The sequence below is a fragment of the Calypte anna genome, chromosome 21, assembly GCF_003957555.1.
Source record: "Calypte anna isolate BGI_N300 chromosome 21, bCalAnn1_v1.p, whole genome shotgun sequence".
In the NCBI taxonomy this organism is placed as follows: Eukaryota; Metazoa; Chordata; class Aves; order Apodiformes; family Trochilidae; genus Calypte; species Calypte anna.
In genome coordinates this window covers 242392-266975 of record NC_044266.1, presented here as the reverse complement: position 1 = coordinate 266975, position 24584 = coordinate 242392, and the positions used below count along the sequence as shown (strand labels likewise).

The window sequence follows — 24584 nt, the reverse complement described above, 5'->3', positions numbered from 1 at the left end:
TTCATACTTGTGAGATCACCAGATATTTATTTGACCGTCTTTATAGGGGTCAGGCACGTTGCACACAGAATGGGGGTGTGGAATAGGACTGGCATTGTAACAGGAGAGTGAGAAGTAAGAGCAAAAAAGCAGTGCCTGGCATGCCCAGTGGGTGTTCATGGTTATTATTTGGGCATGGCAAACACAGCTCATTATCCAAACACTGAACAGGCCTCAGTTCTGCCCTTCATGGAAGTACCAACAGTTAAAGCTGTGTTTTAAGCCTATTAACTTGGAATAGATGTAAACAGAAGTTTGAGTGCTTTGTCATGTCTGAAGGATGAATTTGGGCCAGCAAATACCTCCAGGGGCTTCCTCAGCTGAGTCCAGTCAGGTTGTGGGGCTTGGCTTGGCCCTTCTGGGTGCTGTTCCCATTCTGACACCCCTGGGAGTCTGTGTGGCAGCAGGGGTGATGTTGGGAGGTATGGGCTGTATATAGCCAAACCTCCCTAAGCTCCTCTCCTATTAATAGTGTTGGACACTGCTCAGCCAGGTCCCTAAAGGCTTAAAATCTGTATACAGGATTTTATATACAGGTTATACAGGAGGGGCAAGTCTTTGTGTCCCCCAGACTTGCCCCTCCTGTCCATCCCACTCCCCTTCCATTTTCCCCTCCAACTTCACCTGTTGCTGCCTTAGTTAGTTGATGGTATTTGATGTCTGTTGTGTACCTCTCACATTCACGTGTGTTTTTCTGGGCATGCCCTCTTAGATCTCTTACCTGTAGTCAAAAGGTGAGTTTCTGTTGAAAAAAAGACAAATTAGGTGGGCTTTTTATCAGCATTCTGTACAGTGAAGAAGACAATTTGTAAGAGCTCCATGTTGATGGTCCCAGCCTAGGGGTAATATGTGGCTCAATTATTTTAACTTTTTTGTAACTGTTGCAAATGTTTCTCATTTCTCAGTTCCTCACCCTTCTGAGGAACCAAAGTCCTTTCCTAAGTGTATCACTCCTGCAAATGGCAAATGGCTAAAATAAGTTCTATTTGGACCAGTCACTTGCCTGAACACGCAAGGTTCTTCCAAGGCCAACCCTTTCTGGTAGAGGAGGACTGGTTTGCTGCGTGGGATTGCAGGAAAAAGTAAACTAATGGGCCTTCTGCTCTCCTGCATTCCCCCTCCTCCCTCCTCCCACCCCCCTTAACTCAGCATCTGCTGGAGAGAGCATGTGATGCTTATTTCTAAAGGGAGCAAAAGAAGCTTTGGAAGTCTGAGACTGTAATTGGTTGTCTGCCTTTATCCTGGGAGCTCTGGGGAGGTTTCAGAAGTAATAACTGTTACTTAAAGTAGATGAGCTTCTTGTGGCTTTCTTAGAATTGTAGAGCACGTTAGTTGTCGGGTGCTTAAGGAAGCATCTGCCTGTCTGTAGCTTTCAAAACATTTTGTAAGCAAAGAATTTAGGTTTTTCATGTCTTCTATATATGGATGGTGAGAAGTCACTCCTCAAAAACTGTGTTCTTACAGAAATGGCCTGCCTTGACTGAAAAAGTTAGGAAGAAAATACCAGTTCTAATGATATTAAATTTGCTCAGTATCTTACTTAAAGCTGTTGGCACCCAAAATATCCTTAACTCTATGGTTACTGCTCTTCTTCTTCAGTCAAACATGTGGTCATCTTCTGATAAGAAGACTAAAGGGTGGTAGATTCCCCAGGAATGGGAGAGAGAAATGAGGCCTTGCACCAGTGTATTCCCTAGCACCAGGGGTTTTCTGCTGCACTGGCTTTTACCCTTAATAGGATCTGCAGCTATTAATCCCCCATCAGTGTATGGCCAGGATACTTTCACTGCTTAATTAAATGTCTTGGAGATACCAAGTGTGTTGTCATAGCTGTGCTGGGAAGACTCAAGCAGGATGGGACTTAGTAACTGCAATGCTAAATCAATGTCTCAGCTCAGCTGTCCTGGAGCCTGGGAGTGAGGCTTGGGCTTGGGAAAGTTGGCACAGTGAGAGGTGCAAATCAGGTGAAGCCCAGGGGAAGAAGTTCTCAAGAGTAAAAAGATCTCTGGTAACAGATCCCTGTCCTTGTAATTAAAGAAAAGACAGGGTGCTGGTGGCTTTTTAGTTGCATCACCATGTTGGATCAGGGGCAGATTCTGTGCCCTGGGGAGCTCTGCAGGCACAAGAGGAGAACCCCAGTTAGGAGAGTTTGGAGCCTGCTCAGGTACTGCAGGACACTGACAAAAGGACACCTAAAGTTCCACCAGTTTAGAGCCTCCTCTCCCCTTTCTGGGCTTCATGAGCTGTCTGCTTGCTGAGGTTCCTGCTGCAGCTGTGGGTACCTGGGGAAGAACAGCATGGCTGGTGAGAGCTGATACTGGTGGGTAGCACAGGGAAATACCTGTCCTTTGTGTGTCATCTGGAACTCTAATGAGATCCATGGCTCCACACAGAACAGGAACTGATGCCTTGGAGAGAGTTTGAAGCTGGAACTTAAGTGCAACTGCAGCAAAAGAGTCTGGTTTCATTTTGAAGAAAATAAGAGGAGAAAACTTTGTCTGCAAGCAGCTTTTTAATCAGCAGAACCATGACCCCAGAACCAGGTCAGCAGAGACTGGGCAAGGCAGCTCTGTTCAGAGAGGAAACTCTGATTCTCCTTGGTGAACCTGATGGCATCACTGTCCTCAGCTCCAGCTACCACAGAAGCTGAGCCCTCAGCTCCTTCCAAGTGCCAGAGCTGTTCCCTGTTCCCCAGGGACATCCAGGTGTGTGTGTGCCAGCTCCTGTGCCAGCTCCTGTGTCTGCTCCCTTTGCTCCCCTCACCCTCCCTGTCCCCTTCCCAAGCAGCTGCTGCCAGCAAACCCCCCCCAGGAAAAGGAGCAGTTCCTGCTCCTCAGCCCCCCTGGCCTCCTTTAGACCACTCTCCATCCCTGGCTCTGCTCAGCCAGTGGGAAGAGTGAGCTGAACTTTTTTTGGTTTGTTTTAAACCACAGGGCAGGGGATTCTTTTCAAGCTGTAGCTCTGTAGCTATTAGTTTCCACTGGCAGGGCAAAACAGCTTCTTTGCCAGTGGAAAAGAGGCTTCCAATTGCATCAGCCAAGAGCCAGAACCCAAGTACACAGGGTAACAAATACTCAGCTATCTTTTTAGGTGTGGTTTTTTTGTTTTTTTTTTAATAAATGTAAGAAGTCAGAGGGTACCTTACTTCAAGGCTTTAACAGTGACACTGAAGTAGCTGACAGCCACATTCATACATGGCTCTTGCTTTGCTTCTGGCTCTGGGTGCCTTATTTCAGTTTTCCCATCTGTGTAGCACTGTGATGATTTGGGCTTTGTCTGCTTGCCCATAGCAGAGGATTTCAGCTAGAAGAACCAGAGAAGCAGAATCACAGTGAAGAGGAAATGCTGATTTTGTTGAGTGACTACTAAAGATTTATAGAATCTTGAGTCTAGAAGGATGACTACTAAAAAGTCAATGTTTGTAAAAGATTTGGAGAGTTTTAAGGATCTATAGGATCAGATCTGTATCAAAGAATAATTTTATATGATAGATTTACAGGCACTAATATAAAAGAATTGGTGAGATCAGAAATTACACACCAAGTTGAGTTGGTTGAGGCTCACTCCTTAGGACAAGTGCAGTCATCAGATGTCATCTGCCCTGAATAAAAGGAAAGAAATGTTGAGACAGGAAATAAAACTTTTTTTCCTTTCTTTTATGCCAGCCACGAAGCTTTGAAAAGGGATGATGACTTCATGCCAGGGGCTGTGTAGAGTGTTCTAGAAAATAATTTAAATTTGCCTTACAAAATGAATTCATCAAAGGGTGCTCTGTAGCAATTTGCTTAAACAGAGATAGTGTCTGAAGTAAAATAGTCCAGTCCCTCTTCACTTCTTCTCTTCATAAGTTTTCAATGTGATTCAGTAGAAATTAAAGATTTTTGAATGGCTGTGAGAAAAACTTCAGTTCCCACTTTTTTAAGCTGAGCTTTCTGTACTGCCATGTGCCTGAGACATCACGTCTTCATGGAGCATCACTTGAATCTGTCTGGAAAGCTGTGTGGACATTGGTCTTAGTCCAACCAGACCTCTGCACAGCAGAAGATCCGCTGTGGGGAGGAGACCAGGCCCTTGTGGGCTGATCAGTAGGGAAGGAGAGCAGGTTAGTTCCACTGAGGCATTTGTTGGTTTTTTTTTCACAGCTCCTTTTTATGCTTGTGCACAGCAGCCACTCTCCCAAGCACTCTCAGCTCTGGTTTGTGAAGATTCCCCACAGGTCAGACCTGGGGGACACACTGGCAGCCAGCATGTGTGCTGTGAAGGCAAGAATAGAAAGCAAATACTTCCCATAATCACACATCCCAAAATGACAGGGTAAAACAAGTACTTATGCTCCCACCAGAGCAGTGAAAAATGGGAAGATGGAAAGTCTGGACTCCTGCCCAATGAAACCAAAATTGTAAAAAAAAAGAAAAAGAAAACAAATGCTACATACACTCCCTAGAACTGCCACTGCAGTGTGGTAGGTTTTTTTTTTTTCTCTTTTAAGTATATACAGTAGACAAGCAGTAAATCTTCTTACAGCTCCACAGAACAGCATTATTTTTAGCTTTTTTTATTATTGAGACAACCCTTCATAGCTTTCAATCTCTAGCTGAATATATTTATTTTTTTTAATCCACATGAAAGTGCAGTCCCTATAAAGACCTCTAATTCCTTATTAATCATTTCTGGACCATGTCACAAAGAGGCTTTAGGAAGCAAGTCTCCTATCCATGGGCTGGTGAGCTTCTGAGGGCTTAAAGGCTTCAGACAAAGGGCCCTTTTTCCCATATTGAAGATACTTCTCATTTTGTACTTATTTTTTCAGTTTGATTTTTAACTAGAATCTGATAGAAGGCAACCAGAGAAGGACAGAGCACATCCACTCTCATGTGGTTCAGCCTGTTCTGGGGCAGACTCAGGCCTCTGGCTCAGAAAAGCTCCATGTGGAGAATTCTGAGTTCAGTTCCCAAGTTCAGGATTTGTGATCTCAGTAACCTCCAGCAGTAGCTCTGAATACTCATTGCTGGGCCAGGGACATTTCCTCTGAAATGCCACTTATGAAATGCTGCTGGGCAGCACCAGCAGGATCCTGAACCACCCCTAGGGCTCTGAGAGGTACAAGAAGGAGGAGTTACCACACTGTGCCAGGACTTCATTCTGCTTGAAATAAGACTTTGCATCCTTTTCTTCCAGGTAAAAGCAGAAGATAAACCTCATAGAGCCCTTTACAAATGGGTAAGTAATAGCACCCATTTTATAGCCCCAGGTCAGCTGAGTTTAGGTAACTGATCCATGGTCACACGAGCTGCCAGGCATTGCCTGTGGAGTAGCTGCTTGGGTCTGCTTTCTATCAGTCCTGTAGGAAGATGATTTCAGAGCTTCTCATGCTTTATTGGAGAGTTGTACAGGTAATGAGTAAGCAGCTCTACACTCTTTTGCTTCCAACATTTCACTTTTTGTAGTGTCTTCTCTTCAAGGAAGTTTTGATAAAGCATTAGAAGCTTTTGCCCAGGAATGGTTAACAGCTCAGTTGCCAAGACAAATAAGAAGCCCCAGCAGCATTCTCACACGCTTCACTTGCAGATGCCAGAACTGAATGCAGTGCACTTTCCTGGAGAGGTAGTTTTAATCCATCTTACTGTGTATAGGAGTTTTTTGGCTATTGGATAAGTTTATTCTTGAGAGCAAGCTTGTGTTGGTGAAATAAACTTGGCAAAACCTGGAGTTTAAAAAGAGCACCTCAGTAGCACGAGTCCGCCTAGCTTTCAGTGTGGTTTTGCTCTGATAGAGTTTGTGAGCTTTTGAAAATGCCACTTGTCCTGCCTGGATTCTGACACTGAGGAGCACCTCAGGAGGGTGACAAGGATTGTTGACTGAACTCTTACCTGTGTCCTCTACAAAATCACCCTTCCTAGCTGGTGACCCTCAACAGGGGTTGGGCTGATCTCTGACTCTCCATGGCCATCTCTGCAGATGTGCTCATGGCCAACAACCTCCTGTGCCTTCACCACCCCCTGAGGACAGTTCTGGTTTAGCTGTTTGCCTGAACTCCAGATTCCCTTGGAGTAGAGCTGAGGTGTTCAGATGGTAACTTTTAACAGGAGCACTGTAGCAAAATAACCACCAGCTCATTTCTAATCCAAGGCTGAGGGAGGTGGGGGGCAGAGCCTGCTCCCCAGTACAGACCAGTGGAGCTCATGGTGCAGCTTTAGCTCTGCACACCAACACAGGCATTTGATGGGTGGTGAAGCACAGTGGCTATCAGCTTTCAGCTCTCTCAGTGTATTTTTATCTTCTGGTGTCTGACACATCTTGAACCTAAGCCCTCTCTCTCTGGGGTTGCTCCCTGGTGGTATCAGACCGGCGTCTGGGCTTGTGGTTTCTGCCCCTAATGAGAAAGCTGCTGAATTTTCACACCCAGCCAGAGAATCAGCTGGGACAGGAAGCTCCACCCTGGCTCATGGGTAACTGAACTCAGCTCTGTGCAGGAGCTCCCAGCTTCAGCAGGGTGCTGCCTTGCTCTCCAGAGATTTATAGCAGGTTTTGTTATTTTGCCTGCTCTTGCCTGTAGATGCTTTGCTGGCTGCTAGACCTGTCTGATTGACACCTGACACAGGAATATGAAAGTGAATTCTTAAGCCTCCCAGTATTTCCCCAGTTCATTTGAAGAGACTGACATAAAGATTCCTGTGTGCTGGGATAGTTGTGGGGGACATTAAATCTTTCATTTCTGAAGATACCACAGTGCCATGAGCCCTGCTGCTTTTCCAGTCTCTTGTTAAAAGGAGCAGCCTGAGCCAAGGCACAGATTCCCCAAACCCATCCCAGTGTCTGCCTAACCTCTGTCCCTGCACCCCTTGGGCTTCCAGGCTTCCAGGGCTCATAGCCCCCAACACAGTGAAGCCACTGCAGCCCCAGGCTGGCACTGCACACTGGAGAGCAGAAGAGCAGGAGTTTTAATCCCATCAGTGAGCACTCCCAAATCTTACAATTTCAGAGATTTTTCTGAGCTGATTTTTCCATATTATGTTGCAAGGAAAAGTAACATTCAGGTGTGATGCTGGGCTGGTACTGCTGGTTCTGCTTATCTTGCTGAGCTCTCGGGAGGGTTTGTCTTTGAGGAGTAGAGGGGCATAAATTCTTTTTCCTCATCTCATGGCTTATTACTGTAAAATTTAATTGAAGTAGGAAATTTGATCAGACATGTCAAATGTGGCCCTGGCTGATTGGGCTGCTGAATTTCAGTTTGCCTTAAAATGGCTGACGTGAAAGTTCACTTGCCCAAAGTTCTCTTTGGAATGTGCTTTTTGATTTTTTCTTTTTTTTTTCAGTAACATTATCAATTTTTCTGTATCTGTTTTCCTTCAAAAAATCAATTGCTTCAGAAAAAAATGGTCCAAAAGCTTAAGTGACTGTTTCATGTACCTTTCCAGGACCTGCTTGGTATCAAGAGGTTTCTTACATCTGTGGGTTGGAGATGTGGATTAACAAATCCCTTTGCCCAGCCCAAAGCCCATTTGACAACAAATTATTAAGTTGCCTGCAATGAAAACAAACAAACAAACTGAATAGGAAATAAGGAAATATTTATTTTGGTCCTCTAGGGTTTGGGTTCAAGTTTTGTGTAAGTCATTTACGAACATGGCAAAGGAGTTTTATCAGGTTTTCAGCATTTCTTTTGCAAGTTTGTATGTTTTGTTAGTTGGCAAAGAGATAAAATGAAATCCAATCATTCAGGTTTGAGCCAATCCCAAGGGCTGCTGGCTGCTGGGGCTGGGTTGGAAGTGTCATAGTGGGGTATGTTGTTGCCTGGAATCTGTCCTAGAGTGGGATGTAATGGGTGAGTCATGAGAAGATTTTCTCTTCAGTATCTTGTCTTGTTCCCTAAGAACCTTCCTGGAGTGGGGAGCAGATTTACTTCTGTCTCTCTGAGTGCCAGGAGGCTGCCCAGAGCCTCCCCCCCCCGGGGGCTTTAGCCCTGCAGCCAGCACTGCTTCTGGGGAATAACCCTGAGGAGCCCAGTGCTGACCTGCAGTCAGAAGAATCCACACCCCCCATTTAGCACCTGCTTTTCTCTCCTCCTTTTATCACCCCATTCCCATCAGTAGGGAGGGCAGAGCTGTGGTTCCCCCATGCACACCCCTTGTTTGCTGGTTTGTTTTCCTAGCAGCAGCTCCTGGGTCCTGGCAGCATTTCCTGCATCCCTTCCCAGGTCCCCCAGAGCTGGTTGTGCTCAGAGCCCTCCTGAGCAGTGGTGTCAGCTTTGGTTTAAAGGGGAAAGAAGGGGGACAGTGGAGAAAGGTGGAGACATTTCTTTACATTCTTTTCTTTTATTGAGCTGTCTCCCTGGGAACCTTTCTAAAAGCTGGCACTTGCTCTTCTTTACCCAAACCCACTGGTTTTTGGTGTGCCCCGTGGTGCTGACCCCACTCTGGGTGGGTGGCAGAGGGTGCTAGGTCCCCAGCCCTGCCTGCACAGAATGTTCTGCAGAGAGCAGAGCACGGATGCTCAGGGAGGGAAGGGGTTTCCATGCTGACTCTTGCCACCTGTTGCCTTTTCCATTCCAAGCCCCCCTTCCTCCCCACCCTCCACCCTGAGTTCCCCTCTCCACACAGCTCACCATCCCCAGTGGAGAGGGTTGGGATCAGGAGTCACTTGCCAAATACCTTTCTAATGCTGTCACTAATTCTGCACAGGCAGCATCTCTGAAAGCAAAACCAAATCTTTTCCAGTGCATTGTCCTGTGCTTGCTACAGAAAGCAGTTAGAAATGCCTTTGCTTAGGTGGGTTAGGTGGGAGGGACTGTGCCATAGCTGCTGCCAGGGCCAGCCCCAGAGAAACTTCAAGCTGTGCCCAAAGAATCTTCTGCAAATCCACTGGAGCTGGCATTTGGCACTGGCAGGGGCTAATTTTGTACTTGGGGTTACACATATACACACCCTTGTCATTCTTCTTCATCTGCTACAGATGGAAAGCTGCCCCGAGCTCCAGAGTGCCAGGGAATGTTTCACTAAAACCTCCAGACTTGGTTTGGTGCTGTTGCTGAGCACCCTGGGCTGCAGAGGCAGTGGTGGTGAGTGCTGCCAGAGGAACTGCAGGACCTCCCCAGGCAGTAGTTCCATCCTTCTGCCCTGCTTCCATCCCAGCACTGGGATGGGCATGGACACCAGCTGGGAATTTCCTCCTGATGAAGGTGTGCAGAAGGGATGTCACTGCTCTGGTTCCAGAGCTGATAGGTTTGCCTGGAGGTCAGCTGGGAGCCTGGAGAAGTGCATTTTAGCCAAGCTGCTTTCAGGTCCTCTTCAAGTAAAGTCACTTAGATCCCAGTTTTCAGGAGTGAACAATCATTTGGAGAAACAGTCTCTGAGTTCCCAACTTCAGATGCCTCAAAAGGGGCAGATTTTCAGGACACAAGACACTGGCTAGGAAGGTGCTTTCTGCCATTGCACATAGACCTGGTTTTGAAGCATTTCAGGCTCTCCAAATGTTGCCATGCCTGTGTTTGACAGACACACCTGGAGAAATACTTATTTGGCCACAAAAATCACAGCAAGGTGTAAGGGTGACAAAAAATGAATGCAGATATGAACCAGCCTTAATGGGGCAATGGGAAGGTTTGGAATTGCAAAAAGAAAAAGGACTAGAAGGTGAGGTGGTCTGTTTCTCTAATTATTTCTGGTGGTGATGCAGCCTAAGGTCCAGAACCTTCTCCCTCCCTGCTCACAGAGGTGTTTGTGCTGGCAGGGCTTCCAGCTGGGATCTCCCCTGCACCAGTTAAACCAGTAGTTACCAAGATTTTTGCAAGCCACACTGGGACTATAGGAATTTTATTCCTTCACAGTGTTGAAGGAAAGGGGTTTTGCTTGCCAAAGGGCTTTCTTATGCTTGAGGATGATTTATGGGCCAAGCTGAGCCACTTGTGGAAAAGGCAAAGCAGCTCTTGGCAGCACCCCCAGAATCCACTGCAGCTGTGGGGTAGTGAAGTCATCCTCATAACAACCACTGCAAACAGAATAACAAAGTCTGTTCTGTTCTCCTTTAAAATAATCTTTCCAGTTCAGCACCCACATTAAACCTTACCTTTCTGCATACAAAAATAATAAAAGGCAGATAGTTCTCTGCAGTGTGGGGTGAATGTCTCACTTATGTTACTGCCTATCACTCCTGCACCATATACACTTTATCAGTGTTTTGAGTGAAGGAATGAAGCTGCATTATGTCATAGTTTGTGTCTGTCCCTTGTTCTCACTCCTTTGTTTCTTCTTAGGTTTAAAAAGTCAGGGAAAATCTCAGTGTTCCTTTCTTCTAAATAAAAAAATTGCTTTTGCCTTATAACGTGCTTCTAAGCTGATTGCAAAATGATTGATACTATCTTTGATTTTTCCTGCTTGTTGTTGTTTCAGGTCCCTTCAGATCCTCCTGCTTCCAAGAAGCCGAAAATAGATGACTCTGCTTCCCAAGCTCCAGCTTCTTCTGAGAAGGAAAAACAGTCCAGCTGGTTACGGTCCTTATCCAGTTCATCTAACAAGGTGACTGCTGAATTTTGTTATCAGAAGAGATCAAATTAGCATGTAGTATCCCTCTGCTGAAACCATGAGAGAAAGAACTTGCCCAGGCTTTCTAACTTAATAACATTTCTACCCTTTTCCTAGTAAACACTGAGCTATTCAGTCCTCCCAGTTTCTTTGCCATCCCGCAGTGCTCACTGACCTTGATCATGACAATGAATTCCCCCGTGCCTTTGAGGTACAAGAGTCCTGAAGGACTCAGGAGCTTTTTGCAGTCTTTCTGGACTGAAAACCGAGTGAGGTCCTAGAGGAGAGCCCTTCCCTCTGCCAGGGGAGCCTACTCGTTAGGTAGGAGCTGGCCAGGGGGAGAATAGCTTCAGGGCTGAGTCCCGGAAGGCCTCTCCAACACAGCCTGGTGATTTACAGCCGGGAAGGTTGTGTTGATTTCTCTTTCCTTGCCCTCCTCCCAGAGCATCGGCTGCGTCCACCCCCGGCAGCGTCTCTCCGCCTTCCGGCCATGGTCCCCGGCGGTGTCTGCCAACGAGAAGGAGCTCTCCTCCCATCTCCCTGCCCTCATCCGAGACAGGTAGGGACGGGACGGGACACCCCGGGGGCAGGGCTGGGGGCACGGGGTTGCTTGGTGTTCTGTCCTTCGGTCTTGATTCAGCATCTGCAGCAAGGAAGCTGAGCCCTGCAGGACTGTGCCTTCCCCGAGGTTTTCTTGGGTGAGATGTCCCATCACAGGCTGACATGAACACTGCTTCTGAGAACTGGGGATCAGTGTGGGCTGCAGACACCAGGAGTTCTCAGGCTGCCCTGGTGATTGAGTTACTGTCCTGGGGCAGGTGGTCAGGGACCAGCTGGCAGTTTCCAGGCAACTGCCACTTGGGGACTGCAGCAGCTTGGGGACAGTGGCCGGGCAGCCTGTCGCCAGCACAGCTGCCTCCTGGGTCACAGCACCCTGGGGGGACAGCATGGGGCCCCCCCTTCCCTTTCCATGGGCCTGGGGGTGATGGCAGAGCACACGTGGTGGGAACACTGGTGTTGCAGAATGTCAGGGAAATGATGGATTCCTTCACCAGACCTGAACTCGTTGGTCTGAAGAACCCTTGTGCCAGATTTCTGCCTCAGTGTAACAGCTTTGTGGAAAGTTTGACTAAAGTGGTCAGGTGTTTTTAGGGAGTGTTGTGGAGAAGAAATTTTGCTGCCCTTATGAACAGCTTTCTTAGAAGCTGTGGGGATTGATTAAATAGGAAAAAAAGGAAAATGGAAGAGAGAAATAAAAAGGGAAAGGGAAAGGGAAAGGAATAAGAAAAGGAAAAGAAAAGGGAAAAGGAAGCCTACCAGCATATCCCTCTTTTTAAACAGATCTTGCTGTAAGAGTGTGGCCTTGGCATCCCTGTGAGAAATTTAAATCTCGGAAAAAATCCTTCAACAGGTTGAGGAGAAGTTGATGTTTATGACTGAAGATGTATCAGATTGCAGAGGCTGAATTGAAGCTGCAAAGACAATCTTTGCTGTGTTTTTTGCAGAATTCTAAGTGTTTTGTGTTATGGTATTACAGTAGGTAAAACAATAATGCATCATGGGGAAACATCATTGTGGTTTTTAGACTTGGGCAGATCCCATCTCTTTGGTGCTTCTGGAGTGGCTCTTTGAGTAGGATCCCTCCTGAGCCAGGTGGAGTTGAGCTGTACAAATCTCTGTGCTCAAAGAAGTGCAAAGCACTGAGCAAATATATAGGCAGATTCTTAGCTGGTGAAAACCAGTGGAGCTTCCCAGTGTGTGTCCTGCACTTTCCATGTAACACATGGAAACACATTTTCAAGACAAGATGATGAGTATTTTCTCCTTCCTTTTACCTCCCTCTCTGCAGTTTTTACTCCTACAAGAGCTTTGAGAATGCTGTGGCCCCCAACGTGGCACTTGCACCTCCAGCCCAACAGAAAATTGTCAGCAACCCCCCCTGTGCCACCGTGGTGTCCCGAAGCAGTGAGCCCCTCAGCACTACTGTGCAGCCACGGAAAAGGAAAATTGCTGCAGAGAACACAGCTGTCCCAGAGCCAGCAGCCACTGTTGCAACCACAGCCACTGCCCCTGAGGAGGATAAGGAATCAGAAGCTGAAATTGAAGTAGAAACCAGGGAAGAATGTAAGTGACAGTTATGTCTGCCCTTATTTTGGTTTATTTGTGTTAGTTTTCCCTCAGAAATCCACACCTGCCTTACTCCCATGGAGAAAACACTGCTCCTACAAAAATTGGAGGCTCACAACTCAGAGGCAGTGGAAGGTGGTCTCTTCACTCAGTCAGTTTTGCATTTTCATCACATTTCCAGTATCAAAGTATACACTGAGTATTTTTTTTCTTCCATTTTTGTCATCGAATACTAACAAAACAGGACTGTTTTACTGACTATTATCTCCTCAGTGTATTTTGAGTTCTATTCATTTGAGACTTTTTTTTAAATTAATTTTCAACATTTTTCTTTTTCAGTCACCTCCTCCTTGTCCTCCCTCTCCTCCCCATCCTTTACTTCATCCAGCTCTGCCAAGGACATGAGCTCTCCCGGGATGCAGGCCCCAGTCACAGTCAGCAGTTCATATGAGGTTGCAGCACACTCTGACTCTCACAGCAGTGGCTTGGAAGCTGAGCTGGAGCACCTCAGGCAGGCCCTGGACAGTGGCCTGGATACAAAAGAAGCCAAAGAGAAATTCCTCCACGAAGTTGTGAAAATGAGAGTGAAGCAGGAGGAGAAGCTGAACGCTGCCTTGCAAGCCAAGCGCAGTCTGCATCAGGTAAGGCTGCAAAGTCACCTCCTGCATCTGCCCCCTGCATCTCCTCTCCCAGCTGGAACCACCTGGTGGTCTCACCTCAGGAAGATCTGTCTTGGGTTTTGCCAAATAGCAACAGCCTTTCCTGGGGTACTGTTTGTAAATTCAGCCAGGAAACCCAAGTCTCCAAGAACCATTCCTACATTTTAAGCTTGCCACCTGTCTTTGCCTTAGGGTGTAAATCCATGGTTACCAAAATCAACAGCTTTTCATTCCTGAGAAAATCTTGTAGTCCAGCACAGTTTATTGTGTTTTCATTGTACTGATCCAGAATAATTTCTGTCCTTACAGAGGCTTTATTTGTAATTTTAAAAGATTGGTAACAATCCTGCTGAGGGGAGGGTGTTCCTGGGACACTGAGAGCTCTGGTGAAGAGCTGAAACACTGATCCTGGCCAAGCTTTCCATGGGCCATCTTCTGCTGAGGGTTTCGTACTTCATTCAGTGAAGCAGCTTCTTATTTCTGAAATCCTGGGTGCATTGGTCATAGCAGAGCAAGGGTGATCAGCCAAAAAAAAGAGCAGAGATGGTACTGGCCATTAGCAAATCTGAGCAGAGTGGTGGAGATGTTTTTCTTTGAGCTGGGGCAAAAGTAAGAGATAAAACTGGAGGCAGGAGCCAAGGCAGAGGAGTCTGTGTCCTCTGTGTGTGGAGCTGTAACAAGCTAGAGATGTCATCCATGAGGTACAGCTGGGGAACCAGCTGGAACATTTCTAGGTTGTTCCATCTAGGAAAAAAACCCAAACTACCAGGAGAAGATTTAAGAGTTGTATGAGCAGGCAGGAGGTGAGAGATTGTATCAAGTGTGTAGACATGAGCATAACCAGGGAGGCTGAGAGATCTGTTCAGCTGAGCTGCTTGTTCAGTGTCTCCTGGAGCAAGTCACTTCACCCCCTTGTGCCTCAGTAAATACATGTTTTATTTTGTGTATATAAAAGTAAATACATATTTAGGGCTATTTTTTTTAATACCTCAACTAAACACACAGTGTGTACTAGAGGTGGGAATCCCATGGCGTGGTTGTGAAGTAGAATGGAGTGTTGGGTGTGTCAGGGTGAGAGGGAAGGTGGGGACTTGGGCATCACCTCCTTGGGGCAGTTGTGGTTTCCAAGCCCTCAGCCCGGGCTAGGTCCTCTCTGCAGGGCCAGGGCCAGGCTGAGCTGCAGTGTCCTGGCTGGGAGGTGAGGTTGTCAGAGAGAGGACTTCCCATGACCCCAGTGCAGTGTCACTGAACAGAGACACAGTGCTCTGAGGGGCTGACTCTGACAGAGGAAATGCTGCTTCTGGGGGGAAAAAAAATAACTTTAGTTTCTAATTTAACCATTTAGGAGACAGACCTTTAGGGAGCCAGGGCTTTGTGCTTATGATGAACATGTCTGTTAACAAAAGCTTTTAAAAAACATGTGAGGTTTTTTCCTTTGTACCTTTAGGCTCCTTTTCATTATCACCTCAATTAACAGCTCTCTGCTGATCTGGGATCTCAAAGCAGCAGCTCCTGTTGGGAACCTGGGCAGTGGGCGTGGCAGTTCCCAGAGCAAGGCATGGTTTCCATTTAGCCTCAGGTTTTAGCCTGGACTTTTCCAGATGTTGTGAGGGATCAATCCACTGGCTGCTTGCCAAGAGACTTGGGGCCACACTTCAGTTACCTGCAGCAGAACAAAACTGCCCCAAGTTCCAAGCTGCACAATTTGGTTTCTCTTAGACTTTCCTCAGGTGGGTTGGGGGGGGGTCTTAATAAAAAAATGGAATTGCTTCCTGATTTCTTCTGCAAGAAGTCAACTTCCTATTCAGCTTTGCTGTCTGCAGAGTGCATTCACAAATGGCATTTCCCAACCGTGGGGTGGTTCAAGGCAGGAGGTACAGTTGGGTGGTTTGAAACTTAGATTTTTTTTTTTAAAACTTAGATTTGAAACTTAGATGCAGAGCACATTGTGAGGAGCTCTCTCCAACTGCAGTTCATCTTTATTCAGTCACAGATGGTCACAGCTATTTTGCCTGACAAAGCAAAATGTGGCTGCAGAATACAGGTCCTTATTATCCAAGAATTCAGGGGATCTTGAGCACAGCATCTCGTGGAGATTTAAAGGGGAAAAATCTCATACAGAGTTCAGAGGGAGGTTTGGACATGGGGGTCAGCAGCGAGAGAAGGTTGGGGATTCCCTCTGGATCCCCTCAGCCCTCACAGGGTGACTGCTTTTGTGTTCCAGGAGCTGGAGTTCCTGAGAGTGGCAAAGAAAGAGAAACTGAGAGAAGCAACGGAGGCAAAGCGCAACCTGAGGAAAGAGATCGAGCGGCTGCGGGCGGAGAACGAGAAGAAGATGAAGGAAGCAAACGAGTCGCGGGTGCGGCTGAAGCGGGAGCTGGAGCAGGCCCGGCAGGGCAGGGTGTGTGACAAGGGCTGTGAGGCAGGAAGGCTCCGGGCCAAGTACTCAGCACAGGTGAGACACACACCTGAGGGGCTGCAGCTCTGCTGGGATGGGGGTGCTCAGGGTGTCTCTCATGCCAGGACACCACACAGCTCCTGCCTGTCCTCCCTTTGCCCCACTTACAGGCAGTGTCAGCCCCTGAGATGTGCACATTGCTCAGTTAAAAACACTGTTAACTGAAAACTAAGACAAGCATGGGGCACTGCATGGGTGTGTAGTGAGAGGATGAGGGGAAATTGTTCCAAACTTTTAGGTTGGGCATCAGGAAGAAATTCTTTACTGTGAGGGTGGTGAGACACTGAAACAGGTTGCCCAAGGAAGTTGTGGCTCCCCCCTGCCTGGAAGTGTCTCAGTCCAGGTTGGATGGGACCTTGAACACCCTGGGCTGGTGGGAGGTGTCCCAGCCCATCCAAGGGGGTTGGAACTGAATGAGCTGTAAAGTCCCTTCCAACCCAACCCAACCCAACCCAACCCAACCCAACCCAACCCAACCCAACCCATTCTATGATTCTGTGATTCTATTTCAGTTCTGCTCATGCTCTGTTGGTAGTGCCAGTGGGTAGGGATCCATTTCAGTACTGCAGATATTAGGCAGAGCCACTTTCTCTACCAGTATCTTCCCCTGCAGATCAGCCTAGACCTACAGGGACTTATTTTTAACTCGGGAAGAAACCAAGGCCCATCACAAAGCAAACTGCAGTGCTGGGAGGGAGTGATGTTTACAGCTGTAAAGCATAAGAAGAGCAAACTGTCAGGTCTAAGAAAAGGCTCCCAGTTTGATCTCAGTGAGAGTTCTAGGAATGCAGGAACATGTTGTTACAAGCAACATGTATGCTTTAAGCTTTTGACCTAAAAATCCCTCCCCGCCCTCTCAGCATCAGATTCTCTGCTAACAGAAGATTCTGAAGTTTATTTAAACCACCCAAAGCCAAGTGAACCAAGAGCTGGGGCTGCACCTCCTGAAATCACCTTGTTGTGTCTGTGTTGTGGAGTGCCAGCCCATCCCATGCTCAGTGACCCTGCAGAGGCTGAGCTGGGAGCAGAGCCACCACCTCCTGGAATCCTGTGGGGAACAGCCCCAGAGAGGAGTCCATTGCCTTCCCCTTCCCCCAGTGAAGCAATCCCAGCTGCCCAGTAATGCATTTCCTATCAAAGGGCACAGTCCCACACCCACTCTTAACCCCTCATCCCCTCTCTAGAGCCAGGGGCTCCCAAACAGCCCCCTCCTCATGGCTCAGCTCCTTCCCACCCCTGGCTGCCTCCCCTGGGGTCCTGCTCTCACCTCCTCTTCCCAAAATTCCCCTCCCAGCTCAGCCCTGTCCAGCCCCAAGCTAAAGGCTTGGCTGAGACAGGCAGAGAGAAGCTGAGGGTCAGCAAGCATGAGTTGACAGATCTCTGGAAAAAAATGGGGCACTGTTGCCTAAATCCAGGGAAGAAGGAAAAGCAAAAGCAGCAGCACTCATCAGTCCCTGCTGCTGAGGCCCCATGCTCAGGGGCAGTGGTGCAGGGGTGTGGGCTTCCTCCCCAGCACCCCAGGAGGGGAGGGCTCCTTGATAAGAGGTGTCCAGACTAAACAGCTGCTGCCTGGGGCCCCGGGGGCTGCCTGCCCCTGAAGCAAAAGAAAAAGAAAAAATAAAGCAATGCAGCAGCAAGTGCAGCTGAAAGGACCCCACAGGCTCCAGGCAGAGCTGGGCCAGCTGCAGGGGTGTCCTCCAGTGCTCTGGAAGAGCTGTGAATGGCTTTGACAGCATCTCCTGACACATCCCCTCCTTGTCAGGGAGTAAAAGGGGTTTCCTAATAGGAGGGGGTAAAGTCACCTCAAAAAGTATTCAGGTCCCTGAATGTTCTGCAGGTTTGTACATTCTAAGGTCACAAATGGCACATGTGCAGCATTTAGTGCTGTGCTTGGGCAAAATACCCCAGGCAGCTGATGGCTCAGATCTGCAGGAGCTGCTTGGCACTTCATTGAAAAATACTTAAGTAACTTCAAAATCTGAATTTTACAAGAAAGACATCAATATGACCTAAGTCCTGTATGAAATCTTAAAGCTTTATACATCCTCTTATGGTTAATTTGGAGTGCACACAAGGAGCTTCTCACTTGGGTTGTGTTTGTCACTCTTTTTGAGGCATGGGAGGAAATAAGACAATGAATGTCTGTGTAAGCTTAAAATCTGAGCTGCTTTAAACCTACCAGAAAGCAATGCTTTCCTTTTCCTTTTCCTTTTCCTTTTCCTTTTCCTTTTCCTTTTCCTTTTCCTTTTCCTTTTCCTTTTCCTTTTCCTTTTCCTTTTCCTTTTCCTTTTCCTTTTCCTTTTCCTTTTCCTTTTCCTTTTCCTTTTCCTTTTCCTTTTCCTTTTCCCTTTGCCTTTGCCTTTCCCGTTCCTCCTTCCTTTTCCCTTTCCCTTTCCCTTTCCCTTTCCCTTTCCCTTTCCCTTTCCCTTTCCTTTTCATTCCATTTTTCTATGATCCATATACAGATGGGATGGATTGGAACCCTTCATTGAACCCAAAACACAGGAATTCTTGATAACTCCTGATCTCATCTGATTGTGGTCTATAATTTTTAACCTGATGCAGTTTTGGTTTATTTTTCCTGATGTTTCCACCCCTTGAATATTGGGGGTTTTTTGCTGCCTTTGTTGTCAGTAAGTCAGAAAAAGGCAGATTGAGTGGGGAGGCCATTGGGGAGGCTGTGGCCATCTGTGCCTCTGGCTCTAAGCTGGAACAAGGCTGCTGGTGCTCAGCAGGGCAGCTCTGCTGAGGCTCTTTAGGACAGGTACTGATTTGGGTCCATTTCTGTGCAAAGTTACTGCACATTTGGACCTGGCCAGTCCCATTCCTGCTCTCTGAAATCTGGCTTCTTATTTATGAGGTGCTCATCTTCTCTGTTGTGTCAAAAAGGCTTTTGCTGGGCACTGATCTGTGGCTGAGGTGTGGCCATGGACACCTGGGTATGTTTCTGGTCACTCCCAGAAATAAGGATTGTGACAATCAGTGACAATCAGTGTGACCTGTGCACAGGTAGCTTGTAGTGTGCTCACTTTGTCTGCCTGAAGCATTAACACAGTGAAGTTCAGTCACCAGAGCTGTGTTCCAGTTCCAGTTCCACTCTGAGCCCCTCTGGTTTCCATCCTCCTGGCTGGAACTTGAGCCACCAGAAAAGTTTAAGGACTCTAAAGAGTTTGTGCCATGAACTCGTGTGTGGAAAAATGGAATTCCTTCCCCACCTTTGGTCCTCTTAGGTCTGGAAGTACCTGATGTCATCTCTCCTCTTCCTTCGGGCTCAAGTGCTCGTTGTGTCCAAGTCTACAAAGGTCCAACAGAAATGCTGAAATAATTTATTATGTTTCTCAATCTGCTTTTCTCTAGATTGAGGACCTGCAGGTGAAGCTTCAGCACGCAGAGGCTGACAGGGAGCAGCTCCGAGCTGACCTGATGCATGAAAGGGAGGCTCGGGAACACTTGGAAAAAGTAGTCAAGGAACTTCAGGAACAGCTGTGGCCTAAATCCAGCAGTCAAGGCAGCAGTGAGAACACAACGAGCAGCATGGAGAACTAACCCAGCCCTCACCTGGCACAGGGAGTGAGAGCTGCACAGTAAGGGAGGACGTGTGGGGTAGGTGTGTAAGTGCATGTGTGACAGTGGGATCTGGGCACACAGAGCTATCAGGATGGATTCTCATCAGCTGGGAGGCAAATGTAGAACAGAAGCACTGATTTACGCCTCTTTTATTTTTTTCCAACCCGTATAGCACAACATCTCACTGTGCCTCTGAAACACAAAGTGTTTATAAACAAAATACTTTTAAGTCCGCAGCAAATTTTCTACTGGCAAACTCCAAGCAAGCAGCATCGTCCAACTAAAATCCGAGCAAAAGGCAAGCATGGCAGTGTTTTTATGTTGCCCTCCTGCCTGATGGAACATTTTGGAATTAAAAAAACAAACTTTTCTTATAAGCTATTTAAGATAATTCATTACACAGACTTGGTATTAAAAAATTAACAAGATTTTTATAATGAACCTTTAAAAGCAAAACAAAAAAATCCTTCGATGCACAATTTTTAATGACTTGTTACAGGCTTTGGGATTCTTCATGCAGAAGCCCTCTGGTGATGATGCCATTTCATTAGCAGTTTTCCAGCCAACTAGGAAGCCATCACAGTTCTAATCCCATCACGTGGTTGTATGAGAATTTCAGAGTGCTTTTCACAGTTGATTTCTCCTTAGAAAGAATTATCTTCATTTCCTGTCCTGAACACAAGAAGAAAGGAAGATGCAGGATCAGAAAGGGGTGGGGTGGGAGTGTGTGGGGAGGAGAAGGTGGATGCTTTAGGGTGACAAACCAGCCTTACAGCTGCCAGGGTTTGCAAATCATCCCATCTTTTTCTAAGGACATCTTCATTAATTGATGTGTTCAAAAGACTCACTTCATCCAAGAGCACTTCAGCTTTAGGAAAAGAAAGAAGGAAATAAAGGAAGGAAATGGATGATCTGTTAAGTTTGCCCAGAAATGAAGCAGAAGACATTGGTCTGCTGAAGTCAGTCTGAAACCTTTCCTCCAGCTCTCTGGCAGCCTCATCCTCCTTGTGCCATCGTACCATGAGTCCAGTATTTCCCTGCTTGTCACCTCTCAGCCAGGATTCCCCTGCCCAAGGAGAGTGCAACGTCACGGTAATGGATACTGCAGACAAGATGAGTATTTTTGCTGCTGTGAATAAGCCTACATCTTTATAAAACAAAACAAAACTTTTTTGTTTTTTTAAGAAATTAATTTTGGGATCCAAGCCGCAGCCCCGGAATAAAAATGCAGCATGCCATCACTTGGTCTTATTGTTGGTGTTGTTATTGTTGTTGAGTTTAAAAAAAACAAACCAAACCACCCTGTGCTTTGTCAGAACCATGCTCTGCATTTCAGGCCATATTTCTAAAGTTAACAGTTGGAGCATTCTAGAGTCCTGCCCAACAGATGTGACAGTCACCCATCTGCTTCTCCACCGTGTTGGCTCCTTGCATCACCATTTTTACCTTCATGCAGAGTGAGGATTCAGCAGTCACAGAATGCCACCAAACAGGAATTCACCAGAGCAATGAGTTTTAAACCTGTTTTGTATCTACCCAGAGCTGGGGAGCAGTAGAGAAGCTCCCGAAGTGCTTCAGAAATAAAGTTGGTGCTTTAGTGAACAAGAGAAAAGTTCTTTTCACCCATAAACATTCACCTCTTCCTTGAGCTTAGCAGCATGAAGTGAAAACCTGACCTGGGGCTGCAGATGTGCCTTCCAGCTCATCTTTCCTCTCAGCATCTTCTATAGGCAATGCTGACATTTTTTTTACCTTAAGGAATAAAAGTTTTAAAAATTTTAAAAAAGAGAAAACCCTATGCATCATCATACACACGAGTTATTCTAAACAAAGAAATGTATTTCCAGTAATCTTTGTTTGCTTTTGGATATTAATGCAAACTATGTAACCTTCAAAATTATTTCCCAGTAGACAGAAAGCGGCTTCCAACCCTAAAATTATTCTATTTACTTCCACTTCATTTGAGATTTTTTTTTTTTTTTAAACAAGAGCTGTTTGCTTGAAACTATTATAATAACCATTATAATAACTGTGAGCATTAACAAAGAAGTTCATGTGTAAGTTTTAGGTACAAAAAAAAAAAAAAAAAAAAAAAAAAAAAAAAAAAAAAAGAAGAAATATGAAAGGAGTAGAATTAGTGGGACAGGGGTGTAAACCAGTTGGGAGCAAGAGCAGCTCTGCTGAGTGGATGAGATGAAACTGTCCCTTCAGGCAGGGTCACCCCAGGGGGTTGGGATGCTGGAGACCCACTCTAGGTGCAGATCTCCTCTTCTAAAGTGCAATGCAAAAGGAATTTTGATTATGCTTAAGCAGGTTTTGTTTTTTTTAGTTTTGTTTTTTTTCTCCCTGTTTTTTTTTTTAATGTGGTTTTGTTTTTTCTGCTTCTTTGTATGTTTTTTTTTTTTCTGCAATTATTAAATCATATGCATGGAATTAAAATCTCTGCCATACGTATATTCATTAATGGGCATTATTACTGTCTTATGTAAAGGGTTTGTTTTGTTATGCAGAAAAATGTTCTCAGCCTTATGATTTCCAGATCTGTATTACTCACTTATTTCTTCAAGGGAAACTAAAGGATTTTAGCTGTAGTTGATCATTGTGCATTTCTGTGCTGTGCTTCACGCTCAGGAATTACACAGAGAGCAACTGATCCCCACCCCACTGGCAGCTTTGTGCAGCCTTAACTTTGACAAGTTTGTTTGGGGTTTTTTTTCCCCTCATTTTGGTTGTGTCTCTCCCCTGATGGCTCAGCCAACAACGGCAGCATCTCCAGCTCTGCTTTTCCCTCAGTTTTCCCTCCCTGTGTGCCCGTGAAGCTCAAGTGATGCTTTTATTCCCCAGAATTACTGAAATCTGATTTTTCCTTTTCCTCAAAGGAAAAAAAAACAAACCAAAAAACAGTGATCAGTCTTAAAAATAGCAAAAAGTCTTTATCAAGCCCCAGGGCTCCATGGAAATGGGTAAGATTTGCCAGAAAGTGTCCAAAATGAAGTTACAATTATTGTGCAGCCACTGCTGCTCCTGCCAGGCAGGTGGGAATTTCATCCTGTCCTGTGTGACAAATGAACTGCACCAATTTTGAGGGTGACTCAGGAGTGTTTGATCTTTAGTAATAAGAATGTCCTAGTAAAAACATTTCAGTAGATTAAGGTTTAAAATCAATACAATTAAGGTGCAAGAAGACTGGGAACAAATGTTCCACCCCAGCAGTTAATCAGCAGGAGTGCATTGTTAATGATTCTGCCCTCCCTAAATACATTTTAACAACAAAAATCTTAATTATTTCTGCAAAATACAGAATTTATTCCTAATTCAGAATTCTCGTGCACGTAACTTATTTTGAAATTGTCAGGAGATGGCCGCAGAGACACTAATTCTAGGAAAAGTCTGTCAAACAGTGGGACTTTTTAAGAAAAATCCCAGCTATTTAGTGAAGGTGCTTGAGGTGGGGGAGTTGTGTGTGTAACTTCTGTGTCTGCAACGTCCACGAAACACCTGGGACCCCCCTGGGGGAGAAACTGCTTCCTGCTGAGTCCCTGCTCCTTCCATTGCACTCCAACCCAGGGGTGTAGGAACTGGCAAGTCCCCTCTGCCCATTTCATCTGCTCTTTAGTTTCCTTGGAGAAGTTAAAAGGGAGAAGAGGTGTTTCATACAGGCTGTTGACTCTCCCTCTACTTAAAATATATTACTTGTATATTCAGTTTAATTACTCATTTTTTCTATTACTGAACGAAGACTTAACAAAGGGAAAAAAAAAAAACCAACAGCAATAACATTCATATCTATGGAGCAGCTAACTAGTATACAGAATATTCTGCTTTTCAAACAGAACTAGCCAATGTAAAAAAAAAAAAAAAAAAAAAAAAAAAAAAAAAAAAAAAAAGTAAATCCAACCTGTAAATACTTTTTTTCATTTTACACTGTTGTATTATAAGTGTATATGGTGTTTACTTTTTCAAGACTCTTTCTTACCTGGTAGTTGTCTTGTTTTATGAGTTGTGTTTTTAACTAAGAAGAACCTTTGCTGTCTGTTAGGAAAAAACAAAACAAAATCTTTTTGCAAGTTTTCAATGTGGGTTAATCTTTTCTCCATCATTTGCATTTTATTTGTCCTTATTTTCACTGTAAAGTATTTTATTACCAAAAGGTTGATTTTCTTCCCATTCTGCCCTTTCATCAGTCCATGTGTTTTAGAGAGAAATTTTTTGTTGGTTTGGTTGTTTTGTTTTTGTTTTTAAATCAAAAGAACTCACAGAAATGACATTTTTTCAATTGAAGAAAAACAAATCTTTACATTTATAATAGCCAATAGCATTTCAGCACATTTTTGTTATCCTGGTCTCTCCTATGCTGCTGCTAATGACAATATTATGACTTACTCTACTATTCTAGAACTATTTTTATGTAAGTAATGTATGCTTTCTTGTTTATAAATGCCCGATTTAAAAAAAAAATAAGAAAAAAGCTTGGCATATTTATCTATTTCGCTGTGTACCTTGATAGTCCTTTTCCACCCCCTTTTCCACATCCCCTCCCCCTCGAAGCAGATAATATTGTAAAATAAAGGACTTTATGAGATTATGTATGAAAATAGCTATGCTTATATACCACAGTGACTGAATGTACAGTGTATAGACGCATTACCTAAAATAAAATTGTTTGTCCAGAAAACCCCCACGGTCCTGGTGTGGTTTTGGATGCTCTGTGCTGGCAGCTGGGCAGGCAAACCTCAGAGGCTGCTCAAGTGTCTGAAAAAATGTCTGAGAGGGCAGAAAAGGTTTCTGCACCTTCAGCTGAACAACTCAAACCTGCCCAGAGAGTGGGGCTGGGCACAAGCCCTGTGGTCTGCAGGTGGAAGCTGCATGAAATCCTCTGGGGGGGAAGCTCAGATTTCCTGCTGGGTTCTCTCTGTTCTGGCCCAGCAAAAGAAAACCCAAACCAACCCCAAACCCTTTCCCCTCTTCGTGTTGTTCCTGGGCAGCAGCTTCTCCAAGGCATCACTTGAATGTTTTTGGGTCTACACACAACAATATTGTAAGGAGAAAGGAATTCAGGTGGAAATGATGCATTCTGCTTTGTGGGGAAGGTCTAACAACAAAGTAAAGTTTCTTTTGAACAGTGAGAATGGTGAACATACAAAAGTTTGTAATAGGTCAAAGAAAAAACCTAAAAAAAAAAAAAAAAAAAAAAAAAAAAAAAAAAAAAGAAAC

At 45.4% G+C, this 24584-nt stretch overlaps 1 protein-coding gene across 1 annotated transcript in view; it reads left to right on the top strand.

The window, feature by feature from the left end:
* SKI (SKI proto-oncogene) overlaps positions 1 to 23257 on the top strand; it is a 98735-nt gene extending 75478 nt beyond the window's left edge. The window contains exons 3-8 of the mRNA XM_008503598.2: positions 10428 to 10553; positions 11003 to 11118; positions 12409 to 12683; positions 13026 to 13327; positions 15570 to 15800; positions 19161 to 23257. Of these exons, the coding sequence (XP_008501820.1) occupies positions 10428 to 10553; positions 11003 to 11118; positions 12409 to 12683; positions 13026 to 13327; positions 15570 to 15800; positions 19161 to 19349 (1239 nt within the window). The 3' untranslated portion in view covers positions 19350 to 23257. The remainder of the gene's footprint in view (positions 1 to 10427; positions 10554 to 11002; positions 11119 to 12408; positions 12684 to 13025; positions 13328 to 15569; positions 15801 to 19160) is intronic.
* Positions 23258 to 24584: the final 1327 nt, after the last annotated feature.